Below are 12,217 nucleotides of genomic sequence, written 5' to 3' on the forward strand. Positions count from 1 at the left end.
TGCCAAATACTCAATTTCCCAGCCTCCCTCCAAGTGAGAAGAGGATGCAACTCAGGTCTGGCCAACATTTAAAAGGAAGCATACTGGCAGGATTCTGGGAAAGTTTTTACCTTCATGATAAAGCAGTGTGGCCTCAATCTCTTCGTGGAGCTGTGGCAGCCACCTTGTGGCATGGAGGGAAATACATGCCTAGCATGGGAGAGTAGGAGAATGAAGTCTTATGTCCTTGATGAACCAATACCTATGACAGGATGCTTGTGACCAGAATTGTCAGGTGAGGAGAAATAAACCACTCTTTAAGGTCTTGAAAATCAGGTTGTTACTTGTAGTGGGGTGCATTCTTGACTGTGTGTGTTGGGGGGGGGGCTTTGTAATGGTGACAGAGGCAGTTATCATAAAGGACAGCTCCCTGCTCACAGCATTCTTGGGTCCATTCTGCCTTTGGGGCTTACCACTAATTACAACCTTGTTTTCAACCTTCATGTTTTGGTCTTCTGCCCTCAAATAGTGGCCGATCACTGTAAGGTGGCTCAGGACACTGCATCTAGCTGTCCTGCAACACCTACCTGCCTTCCAGCCGGCACCCTGGTGTCCACATGCTGAGTTAGAACCACCTTGAAACCCTTCAGGGTGACAATCCGAGCTGGAGAAACCCCATCGGGCAGAAACTTGGAACCATGACTCCTCCTGGGCAACATGGAGGATGTTGGGTTTTGGGCCAAACTTCTCGCACAGCCCAGTGAGCACCTCTGGTCTCATGCCTCCTCTGGGAAATCTGTTTACTCCAGCTTTGCCCTCCACACCCCACTCACCCAGGCTTCACCTCCCAAACCTGCAAAGACACAACAGGCCAAAGAATGCCACTCGAGAGGCTTTCTCCATTTTATTTCTTTGGGAAAAGAAAACGAAGTCTTTCCATCACCTATGGTAGAGATATATATTTATATATATTTATATATAATTTCTTTTGTGGTTGGAAGTCCCAAAGCTGAGTCTGTTCATATTTTTTTCTATATATTTTTTTCCCCCTACTAATGCCTTCTCTTCCTCCTGCCCCTCTGGCCCAAGCCCAGGTTCAGGGGCAGGTACAGTGAGGGGTGAGTGGAATGGGCAGTGATTGCCAGATGGCCCCCCTACCCAGCTTAGAGATCTGGTGAGGGTCACCGGGAAGGGGCTGTGCAGAGGGATAGAGGCCACACAGAGGGGCACTCTTGTTTTTGTGGGGGACGCACAGCTCATTAAACAGTCACCAGTCATGGGAGGAGGCTGGTCAGGGGTTGGGGAACTTTCTCACAGTAGTTGCCAGCTCTCTCCACCCTGCCCTCCAAACCCAGTCTTGGGGGTGGGAGGAAGAGAGTAAAAAGAGAGAAATACAAGGGCTGAGGGCCAAGCCTCCTCTAATTTTTATTGCTGGTGAATTAGAAATTTGCCTTTCCCTTCCTATCTTAGGGAGATAGACTCAGAGGATGCCGAGAGGAGGAGGGAAGTGACAGTGCTGTCCCAACCCCCACTGATGGCCATGCCAGGCCTACCCTGGGCAAACACTGGGGTACCTTGAGGTCCTGGGAACTCAGGGGTCAGTGTTCCTCTCAGGTCAGCCTTGTCCTTCAAGGGCAATCACAACCATCCCCTTTTGCCCCCCAAAACAAAGGCCTCTGGCTCAGGCTTGGGCCCATTGGAGCTTGGAAGTGGGCAGTGCACCAAAGATCAAGCAGAATTTTCTACTGGAAGAAAAGGTGAGGTTTGGGGGAAGAGTTGGCCTAGGACAATGATGTTCTGAGCGTGAAAGCAGAGGGAGGCTGGGGGAATCGAGTGGGAGAAGACACAGGAAGACATCACAGACACTCATATGACCTCAGAAACCGGGTGAGGGGAGTGCCTGAGAGGCAGGTAGCACTTAATAGTTGTAGTTAGAGCCGGTCAGCGGCCCTGGGTGTGGGGTGAGCCAAGCAGATAGGGCTATCACCCTGTGGGATCCTGGCCAAAAAGGTGGGGTAGAGCTAAGAAGCCTCCAGGTGACCCTTTCCAAGAACAGGAGAGTAGATCTTCCCTGGGCACTGAGCCTCCACCCCCAGCCTTCCCTCCGGCCCCTGATACACACATATGGACATACACTCAGGACCAGGCCAGGCTCTGAGACCTGAGCCCAAGAGACCTTGGGGGGAGGGGCTGGGCAGGTAGCCCTCTCAACCACATACAGGCCATCTGCTCCCACTTGTCCTGCCAATCTGCCCAGGGAGGGATAATAGGGCAGGAAGGAGAAAGGCCAGGAGCCCAACGTCTGTCAGTTTCAGCAGACCCCATGCAGGCCCCCTCAGGCTACATGGCCTCGGAGGTGACCACAGACAGCATCACTGGACACTGGGGTGGCCAACAGTAACAGCCCAGACCTACCAGGGGGCTGGGGCTCCTCATGGCACTGCAGGCCTGCCGCCTCCCATCTCCAACAAAGCAGTGCCAAGAAGGGGAGCACGGGCTCCCCTGCTGCCTGGGCCCCTCAACCCCCACTCACTCTGCCTCTCCCTCTCCCCTCCTCCGGAGGAGGGTCCAAGTGGGCTGCCCAGAGGTCCAGTGGTAGAGCCTGAAGGGCACCCAGTGAGGGGGGAGGGGGAGGGATCTGGTCACAGCTGCTTTGAGAACCTCTTTGGTCTGGGGACATCGGGGACATAGGGAAAAGAGATGGCGGGGAGGGGACACTGGGGACTCTGGCCTTTGACAGGGCATTTGTCAAAAGGCCACATGCCCAGGTGGGGGATCAGATTTCCGTGGACTCAATGCGCTCGAGGCGGGAGGGCGTCCAGGCTTTCTTCTCCTCGCCGTGTTGGGGGGTGGGTGTGCTAGCACCCCCCGCCGCCCCGCGCTCCCGCAGCCGCCGCTCCAGCTGCTGGTTGCGCTGGTACATCTCCACGTAACTCAGCTGCAGCTGCTTCTGGTACTCGATGACCTTCTCCTTCTCCTCCAGCCACACGCGGCGCTCCTCCGCGAAGCTGGCCCCCTGGCGCTCCCGGGCTCGCCGCTCAGCCGCCAGCTCGGCCTGCAGCCGCCCCACCTCCCGCCGCAGGGCCCGCGTCCCACTCTCCCCGCCAGCATCCACCTCCCCGTCCAAGGAAACCAATGAGGCGGCGGCGGCCACCCCGGCCTGCCGGCGCATCTTAGCCTCGTCGCTCTCGCACGTGGCCAGGGCATCCTGGGGCTCGGCCGGGTCCACGGGGGTCAGGGCAGGCTTGAGGCACGCTGCGGGCAGCTCCGCCTCACCCAGCTCCAGGCTGGCCTGCTTGCTGCCGAAGGAGTCCCTCAGGCTGAGCAGCTGCTCCTCCTTCTCCCGCAGCGACGCCCGGCCCTCCCGCAGCTGCGAGCGCAGCCCCACAATCTCGCTCAGCTTCTGGGACACGTCGGCCTGCGAGTCCTTCAGCTGCTGCTTCAGGAGGGAGATCTCCCCCGCCTTCTGACACACCTGGGGCAGGGGCAGGGGCAGGGGCAAAGAGGACCAGGGTCAAGGCAGAGCCCTGTGGGCCAGCACCCTGGCCCTGCAGCCAGCCCGAGGCTCCAAGCATCCCCAGATGCAGGGTTAACTCATGGGACACACAGGAATGACCCAACGAGCCCTCCTTGGATTCAGGACACATGTGGCTAATCTCACACAGCCCCGGGACGCTCTGGTCCTCACAGACCCTCCTCATCAGTTTTGTCCCCCTCCCCCTTCACTCCCCTTGTGACAGTGGGCCACAGCTCTGGGTTTCTCCAGAGTGACAGAAGGAAGGAGACTCAGAAAGGGAAAGCCCAAGCCCCCTGCCCGCACCTCCCACTTAGTTTCCTCCATCCGGGGCAGGAAGTCAGCCTGCTCTTTCTGGCAGGCGGCCACCTTGTCCTCAAGCTCTTCCCGCTGCCGCATCAGCCGGGCTGCCTCCTCCTGCAGCTGCTTCTTGTCCTGCTGCAGCCGCAGCACCTGCAGCTGTAGGCCCTGCTGGGCCCGCTGGGCGCGGCGGGCCACCTGCTGCAGCTTCCCGCTGCAGCCCTGCCGCAGCTCGGCCAGCTCACGCTCCCACGCCTTCTGCCGCTCCTCCAGCACCTGGGCCACCGCGGCCTCGCTCTGCTCCAGGCTCCGCCGCAGAGCTGCCACCTCCTGCTCCTTCTCCCACAGCCGCTCCTCTAGCTCCTGGATCAGAGCACTGGGCGAGGGTGGGGAGCAGGCCGCGAACGGCAGGCCTCCACCTCCGCCCTCCCCCGATCCCAGGTGGCCTGGCCGCCCCATGGAGGAGGACGACCCACTCTTGCTGGAGGCCCGCCCACTGTCAGAGGTTCCCAGGTCCTGGTAGCCCGAGCCACCACCGCTGCTGCCGCCGCTGCCACTACCGTAGCTGGCAGTGCCGATGCGGTTGATGTGGCTGGTGGAGGCACTGAGGGGTGCCAGGTGCTGGCTATAGCTGGAGCTGTAGGTGGGCAGGCTTGTGAGTGAGTTCCGGCCTGAGTCTGAGAGGCCGCCCCCACCCCCGCCCGCTGGGGTCATGGTCCGAGACTTGTCCAGTCCGCCCTTGAGACCACCAGGACCCTGTCGCCCCTCAGGAGTACCATTGGTCTGCGGGGGGCACAAGTTCTGCATGGAGTGGAAGTTCTTGGGTACAACGGGCTTGAAGGCCGAAGGCCTAACTAGCGGCTCTGAGCACTGAGTGAAAAGCAAGCAAGGGGGAGTGGGCATCAGAATGGGGCCTTAACCTTGGCCCCAGCCTCTTCCCTCTGGCCCAGATACATTCAGCCTCACCCCCAATTAATCTCCATCCTGCAAGTCCCTCCCAGCTGGGTTTCCACCTCATGGCACCCAAAAGCCAAGTTTGTGCCCTGGAACCACCAGCTAGACTTGGCCGCCAAGACCACCCCATGGCTCCCCAGCCCAACCTCCATGCTGGCCCCTACAACCCAACCTCCAGGGCCCACTTGACCCTCCTCTCTGGACTGTCCCCCACCCCTCAGAAAAAGGCCCTGGGTACTGACCTGGTCTAGCTTGCCAGAGGTGGCCAAGAGCTTAGGTGGATGGCTGGGCTCACGATACTGTGGTGGGGCCTTGTCACTGCCACCGCTGCTGCTACTGCCACCACTGCTGCCCACCACGTTGCCGCAGACATCAGTGTGGTCACTGCCCCGCAGCTCGCCGTTGAGGTAGAGGGAGTTGGCGAGAGCCTTGTCTTCTGAGGGGTAGCGGCCTGGCCTCTCCCTGCTGGCCCCACCACCACTGCTGCGGGGGCCGGGGAAACTGCCCTGGCTGCCCCCACCCCCCGTGCGGGTGCCCACGCTCTTCATGGCGAACTCCTGGGCATGGGCCACCCCACTGCCCACACTGCCCATGGCCAGGCGAGGGTCTGGGGGTCCGAGCTCAGAGGGCCGAGGGGCAAAGGCCAGGAGAGGATCCCGCCCTGGGTCAGCGCGCACAGGCAGTGTCTCCAGCTTCGCCATGACTAAGCCAGGGGGGCACTGTGGACACAGGTGGGGAGGCAAAGATAGGTCAGCCCCACCCCCACTCCCATCACCCCAGCCAAGTCAGTCCCAGCATCAATTGCACCCCACCCTTCAGTGTCCCCTTCCCTACAATGGGTACAAGAGTTCCCAGACACCCAGGATGGAGGTATGGGGCTGGGGTAAGAGTGACAGTTTGGTAATGGGGTGCCTGTTGCCCACCTGATGAAGCCTAGGCCCCAGGGCACCATGCACATACCCTCCCAGCTTTGCTCAGCTCAGCATTCCACTCCTCAGCTCCTGCCTCAACCCCACCTCCTCCATGAGCCCGGATTCTTCACTGCAACCCCCAAAACATATGCATTCTTTACCCTGGGTCTGGAACCCTACAACCCAACCTCATGGGCTGGGGAAATGAGGTTGGAAGGCTACAATACTTGAATTCAATAGGGAACCTCAGAAATTAAGGGAAGGAGAGAACCCACCCCTAACCAAATCTTGTGAGTAGGGCTCCTTCCCGGCCCTCTAACCTAGGGTGTTGCAGTCAAGGGCAGAAGTGGAGGCTCACTACCAGCGCAGGCTCCTCTCCTTGCCTTTCCAAGGGGGTGGGGGGCCGACGGGTCCTCAAGCCTGGGACCCTCCGAGGCCCGGTCTGCAGGGGCCATGTGCCTCACTCTCGCAGTCGGGGCTCGGCCCGAACCAGCTGCGCGACTTTGGACGGGCCGACTGAGCCATCCCGGACTGCAGTTTTCTCCTCTGCGAAATGGGAGGAACGAAGGACCTACCTCATGGAGCTGCCTAGTGCCAGGCGCCCCGAGGCGGCGGGCGCGGGAGGGACGCGAGTCTTGGGGGAGCGGGAGGTGCGCCGCCGCGCGCCCCTGGGTCGCATGTGGGCGCCACCTCGGGCACGTCCCGCCCCCCCCACCCCCCGCGGACGTCCGGGGACCGTGACTGTAGCGCGTGGCGAGGGGACCTTCCGGATGTCTTCCCAACTCGGCCGCACGAGGGGCTCCTTCCCCACGGTCAGTACCTCTGCAGAAGCGGCGGGGCTGGCTGAGGCCGGGGCAGAGGACGCGGTGCCACCAGCTGCGGGCGCTGGCCGTGCCTCCCTCACAGCCTCCGTTTCCCACAGGTGGGCGGGGGGAGGGGCGGGGCTTCCGCACCCAGTGGCGCCCGCAGGGGATTCCGCGCCTCCCATCCCCTCTAAGAATTCACTGCCACCGGGAAGACTTCCTGGATTACCCCCTACCCCCGTTCCCTTTGGACCTTGAACCGTGTCCTCTGGGCCCTTCCGTGAGCGTGCGCCCCCCTCCGCCAAGGACAGCCCACAAGAGCAGGGGGAGCAGTGCAGGCAGGGCGACAGGGCCTCGGGTTACCTGTGCTCAGGGAGGCCCCACTTCCTGGTTCCTTTGTCTCAAATCCACACCGGGGAACACCTGCCCTAGAGATCTGCATAATAGCGGGGCAAAGGCACCAGGCAGTGCCAGCCCCCGATGCAGACCCTCCTGCAGACCCTCCGTTTGCCAGACCGGGCAGGGGCACCCTTCAGGCTTTCCCCCCCTACTCCCATAAGAAACCAGGCAAGCAGCCCTCCTTCTCTACCAAGGTGAAGGGGTCCAGGTGGCACTCCATGCCCCTCGAGGGCCCCTCAGACTGTCTTCTACCCAGATGCCCATTCTGATGCTGTGTCCTCCCATTAGGCCCCAGACCAGGGGAACCTGACAAAACTCTTGCCCTTCAGGAGTCTTTTGGCCACCACACCTGGAATTACAGCCCTAAGTGGTTGGAAAGTTCACCACCAAGCCAGGCCCCACGGCCTTTGTAAAATTCCATTCTCTCAGCATCTGCCCCCCTCCGCCAGGGGTGGAGAACAGCACTTTACCACCTTCCGCCCTTGAGCCAGTCTATCCCCACACGCAGGGCTGAGTCTAGGGTGAGACAAGGGAGGCACCTCGTGCAGAATTTCAGCGCAGTGTCAGCAAGGGCAGGACCCTGAGAGCGAGGGCCTCTCAGGCCTCACTCTAGTCCCCGCTCTGACTCTACTCCCCACCTACTCCAGCCCAGCTACCCCTCAACTCAAAAATCCCCCTCCCACCCTAAGCATGACCTCCTTCTTGGCATCCTTGGGTACAGTGTAGGGAGCAGCTGGGGACTCGGAGGGTGAAGGCTGAGTGGCCTGAGGCTTGAAACCAGTGGGAAGGCCTGGGCGGGGTCTGGGAGGAAGAACTGACAAAACTTCATAGAGATGGGGTTTAGGGGTGGGGGCAAGGGAGCAGTCCCAGCTGGGGCACCAGGGTGGGTGTGACACCATTAACAAAACAGGGGGAGAATGTTGGGGGGAACAGGTACTTTGGGAAAGGCCAAAGATCTCTCTCTCACATACTGGGTGGAAAGACACTGCGGTGGTCAACACTCAAGGGTGGAATGGATGGAGCGAGCCCAGCGTGGAGCTAAGGCAGCAGGGCCCCAGAAGCCTGGGAGTCAGTGTGGGTGCAAGAAGGAGGCCAGAAGAAGGTAGGCCCTGGAGAACAAACTGGGAGGCTTCCAGAATGTTGGAGCAGCTCCTGGTGTTAGAAAGGGGCCAGGTAAAGCAGGGATTGGAGAGTGTATCCTGGATCTGGCAGGTGGAAACCTCACTGGTGTCTATGACAGAATGGCTTCAGAACAGTGGTGCACAGCAAAGCCAGGCTACAAGAGTAGCCAGGTCTGGAGGGAAAGATGGGAGAGTTCCCTGGCGAAAGAGAAGGCCAGAGAAGGCAGTAACTTAAGGTGGTTTGGGATCCAAAGGCTCTTTTCTAATTTTAAATTAAGCATGGCAGAAACCTGAGTATGTTGCTATGCCGAAGGAAGGCGCCAACAGTGAGATGAGAGAGCTAGGCACGGGGGCTCCACCAGATGCCTGGATGTGGGCAGGAGCAAACCTCGGAAGTGATCGTGTTGATCATGAGCGTGACACGGGACAGTGTTTGGGAGGGTGCTCTCTGAGCTGTAGGGTGCAGCATAAACATGCAGTACTACCTTCTCCGTGATCCACAAAAGGAGGATCTGACTACAGGTTGACACTGGCTGTATGCCCCTCTGCGCCACTGTTTCCCTGGAAGGTGTGTGGTCCCCAGACAAGCTCAATGCCCAGAGTCCTAGATGGAAATGAGGTGTTCCCGGGACTGGCTCCTGGGACGGGCTCCTGCTCTACCTGGGGAATCCTTGACTGTCAACCCACAGCAGCTCTCCTGGAGCCTCATTCCCCAAAGAGTGTTTTGGCACAATTCTAACCTGTCATGATCAACCCCATGCAAGCGTTCCCTGCCCCTTGCCTCTCCTGAGTTTGGGCTGCTGCAGCTTTTTTTCCCCTCAAAACCCCAGCAGGAAGCTGGCAGGACAAAGAGGGGCATTTGTTTTCCTGATAGGGAGAAAGGGTTTATGTTTCGTGTACGGGTTAGGGTTCTGAACTGGCCCAGGGAGTTGAACACGGTCTGCACAGGCAGCCTCAAGGCATCAGCTCAACGACCTGGGATGATAGCTTGTTGCCCAACTCTGCCACTGTCTCTGTGCCATCAACCTTCAGTGCCTGGGACATTATGCATAGTATTGATGGTCATAAAGGGTCAAATGGACCGTACCTGGGCTCTACATGGGCAGATCCCTCCAACCCACGGTGACCATTCAACCCCTCCCTACCTGTGTCCCTCCCAAAGCTAAGAACACTCTACCCTTCTCTTGTGGTCTCAGAGACCCCTATACCAGCCCATTTGCCCCCTAAAGCTTTCGGAAGGCCCTCTTGCCAGCACCCTTGCTGGGGGCCCCTCACTGGCCTTTTCCCCCCTGCACTCCCTCCCACACACAGCTGCCAGGGGACTCTTTCTAAAGGGCAAAGCTGATCTTGTCCCTGCTCTGCCCAAATTCTTCCATGAGCAGCGCCAAGAACAGTCGACACGAGTTCTGGAGGCATCAGCTCAAGTGTAAATCCCAGCTGAACTGATTAGGGGTGAACACATGCAGGTTATTTCACCTCGGGTTCTCACACCTACCTTACAGGAATCTTAAGAAGTAAATGTATTATGGCTAAAAGGCCTGGCATTTCTCTCAGTCCCCAGAACCAGAGCAGAGCTTGCAGCAGGGCCTCCAAGGCATCTCCTGCAGCCCATCCTATTTCCCCTGACCTGAGCCCCTCTCCACTCCACACAAAATCTCTTCCCAGCTCTCTATGCCCACCCTGCATCCTTCAAGGACCAATCCAAATGCTGCCTCCCAGGACAGCATCCCTGATCGCCCCTGGGGAGCAGGGTCCTTGGAGCACTTGGTTCAGGCTACTCCAGGGAGATTTCACTCTGAGGCTTCCCCAAGGGCTGGCCTGGGGGTGCCCTGGGGGCAGAGACGGCAGAGTCCTGGGGGTCTCCGGGCCCTGACCCTGAGGAGATGCAGAGAGAATGCTGTGGGAATGCTAGTTATGAGCAATGCAAAGAGGCAATGAATACGGACAGGAAAATCAGGATGGGGTTCTGGGAAGAAGGACTGAGGGAGAAAGGGGACTGGGGACACTGTAGGGCTTTTGGGGTGCAGAGGTCTTCAGAACTTCTTGGTTGGGATGTGTGAGGGGAGATCCACCTTCTCTTGGTCTCAACGGAGGAAGGGAACCATCTCCTAGATCTTGGCTCTGGTGAAGCTGGTGTTTAAGGACTGAGGGGGCTGACAGCGCCCCCCCCACCCCAGCACACACACGCGCGCACACACGAGCTTCCGCGCAGGGGAGTGGGGGTGTTCGCCATTCACCAGCAGTCCACTGCCCGCAGCGCCAACAGATAGAGACCCCGGCCACAGGCTGTCCTGAGAAGGTGACTGAGGGTCTCGGTGGTGCAGGAAATCCCTCTCGCACCTTCCCTGGCTCCCTACCAGCGCATGTGGCCCCGGGGGGCGGGGCGCAGAGGGAAGAGGTGACATAATCCGGGCCGCACCCCCTCCGGCCGCCACCTCCCCCCAGCCCTGGTGAAGCATCCATGACATCATCGGCCTTATCTCCATTCCCCTCCCCCGCCCCGGGACCCCAGCAGCGGGACGCGCCCCCTCCCCAGCTCCGGGTCCGGCAGGACGAGCATTGCTGTGCAGCGGGCACGGGGACAGGTCGGAGCCGGGAGGGGTGCCGCGGTGGGCCGGCCTCACTTACTCGCTGCCTCAGGTCCAGCGCGGGGTCCTCGGAGCGGGTGCCACCGGCCCGGCTCGCTGGCGCAGCCCGAAGCCCGCCCGGCGGGGCGCGCGGCGCGGGCCCGGCTCGGCTCCGCGCCCCTCCCGCTCCCCGCCCGGGCCCCGCCCACCCGCGGCTGCGGCAAACGCGGGCCCGCCCTCCGGCCACGCCCCCTGGGGCCGCCAATCCCCAGGCTGGGGCGGGGCGCAGCGCCTTAACCCCTTTGTAGCTGCGTCCGGGTTCGCGCGTGGGACCCCTCTATCTCACCTTCTCCAGGGCTGCGTAAGTCGGCCCGAGGCCCTCTACTCGTCGCCTCTTACCCCCCAAGCCCCTTGGGTTCAGCCCCCAGGCTCTGATTTCTAACAAATCCAGTGGGACCGCGCCCTCCACCACTTCTTTGGCAACTGGACGGAGCCCCTCGGATTTGGGGAAGGGGCTCTCGATGTCGACCCCGAGCCCCATTCCTTTCCTGCTCCTGCTCTTCTGGATGTGGCCTCCCAGAGGACGTCGTGAGACTGCAAGTCTGCAAGGTGGGGGCGGGGCGAGCCCTCCCGAGGGGATCCGACCCCGCCGAGGGAACACCCCCACGGGTGCGGGGACCGCAGGCCCGCGCGTAAGGGGCTTCGAGGGGCCGTGACTGTTCAGCAGCAAACGGAGCCGGTTTGAAACTTGCTGGGGCGGAGGCTCACTGTCCGGAAGGGAAAAGGAGGGCGACGAGGGAAAAGATATACGTTACAATCCAGCAAGGTGTGAGTGCTATCTCCCCGTGCCCCACACCTGGCACGAGACCTGGCCCCGACCCCCACGCTGCATTCGGGGGTAAGAGGGGGTGAGGTGAGGACTTCGTCCCTCACCCGGAGTACCAGTTTCGCACGCGCGTGCTTCGTTTCTGTACTGGGAGTGCTCATTCCGCCCCTGTTGGCCCGGGAGGACTGCCGGGAGGAAGCCGGCCCGGACTGGAGATCTTAGCCTCGAATACGGCGAATATGGCGGGGAAGCAAACCAGGCCTAGGGTTCAGCATTAGTAAAAACCCGGAGGCACAAAGGGTCTGTCCTAAAAACTGCAGCGCCTTCACTCTAGCTGGGATTTAACCCTTTGTATCATTGCTGTTATTTGGTCATTGCTGATTTGTTTGGTCATCAGTCATCCTATTTTATAGTATATATTTCTTGCTATTTCCTGTTTTCTGGATTTTTCCATATTTGCTTTTATTTTCAATAGTGGTCAAGATAGAAAGCCTGTTTTTAATTCTCCTGGTGGTTGCCTTTGAGTTTATTAAGTAAAAACACAGTTTTTTCACAAATCATTAAAGTCAATGACAAATCATTCCTTTTTATATTCCTCTTCATGTAATGAAAAATTCAATGTGCTTTTCCGTCTGTAGGCCTGCTGCCCTCACACCTACTTATATCTGTCCAATAATCCAGGATGATAGACCTAGTTTTGTTTACACTTTTTTTCCAAGCCACAAAATCCTATTTTTCAATCATTGTCTATGGCTTTTGCCAACTTTGTTTAATTGGTATCAATGTCACTGCCAGTTTTTTATGCTCTAATTTTTCTCTTTCTCATCTCTCTTTTCCCATCTC

The 12,217-nt window shown here is 59.4% G+C and overlaps 1 protein-coding gene across 3 annotated transcripts; it reads right to left on the bottom strand.

Annotated features, from left to right (window-relative positions):
• Positions 1-864: 864 nt before the first annotated feature.
• On the bottom strand, positions 865-10,579 carry LZTS3 (leucine zipper tumor suppressor family member 3). Of its 3 annotated transcripts, XM_087853719.1 has the most exons (5): positions 6,825-10,579; positions 6,042-6,204; positions 4,990-5,466; positions 3,800-4,663; positions 865-3,454 (listed from the first exon to the last, which is right to left on the bottom strand). In XM_087853719.1, exons 2-5 carry the CDS (start codon positions 6,111-6,113, stop codon positions 2,756-2,758), a joined length of 2,112 nt encoding a protein of 703 aa, XP_087709845.1. In that variant the 5' UTR covers positions 6,114-6,204; positions 6,825-10,579; the 3' UTR covers positions 865-2,755. The 3 variants fall into 3 exon arrangements, with proteins under 3 accessions (XP_087709845.1, XP_045664075.2, XP_045664086.2); XM_045808119.2 differs by lacking the exon at positions 6,825-10,579 and having other exon boundaries at positions 5,979-6,118; XM_045808130.2 differs by lacking the exon at positions 6,825-10,579 and having other exon boundaries at positions 6,020-6,080.
• Positions 10,580-12,217: the final 1,638 nt, after the last annotated feature.

The sequence above is a fragment of the Ursus americanus genome, chromosome 22 (genome assembly GCF_024610735.1).
Source record: "Ursus americanus isolate L20-20 chromosome 22, mUrsAme1.1.p, whole genome shotgun sequence".
NCBI classification, from domain to species: Eukaryota; Metazoa; Chordata; class Mammalia; order Carnivora; family Ursidae; genus Ursus; species Ursus americanus.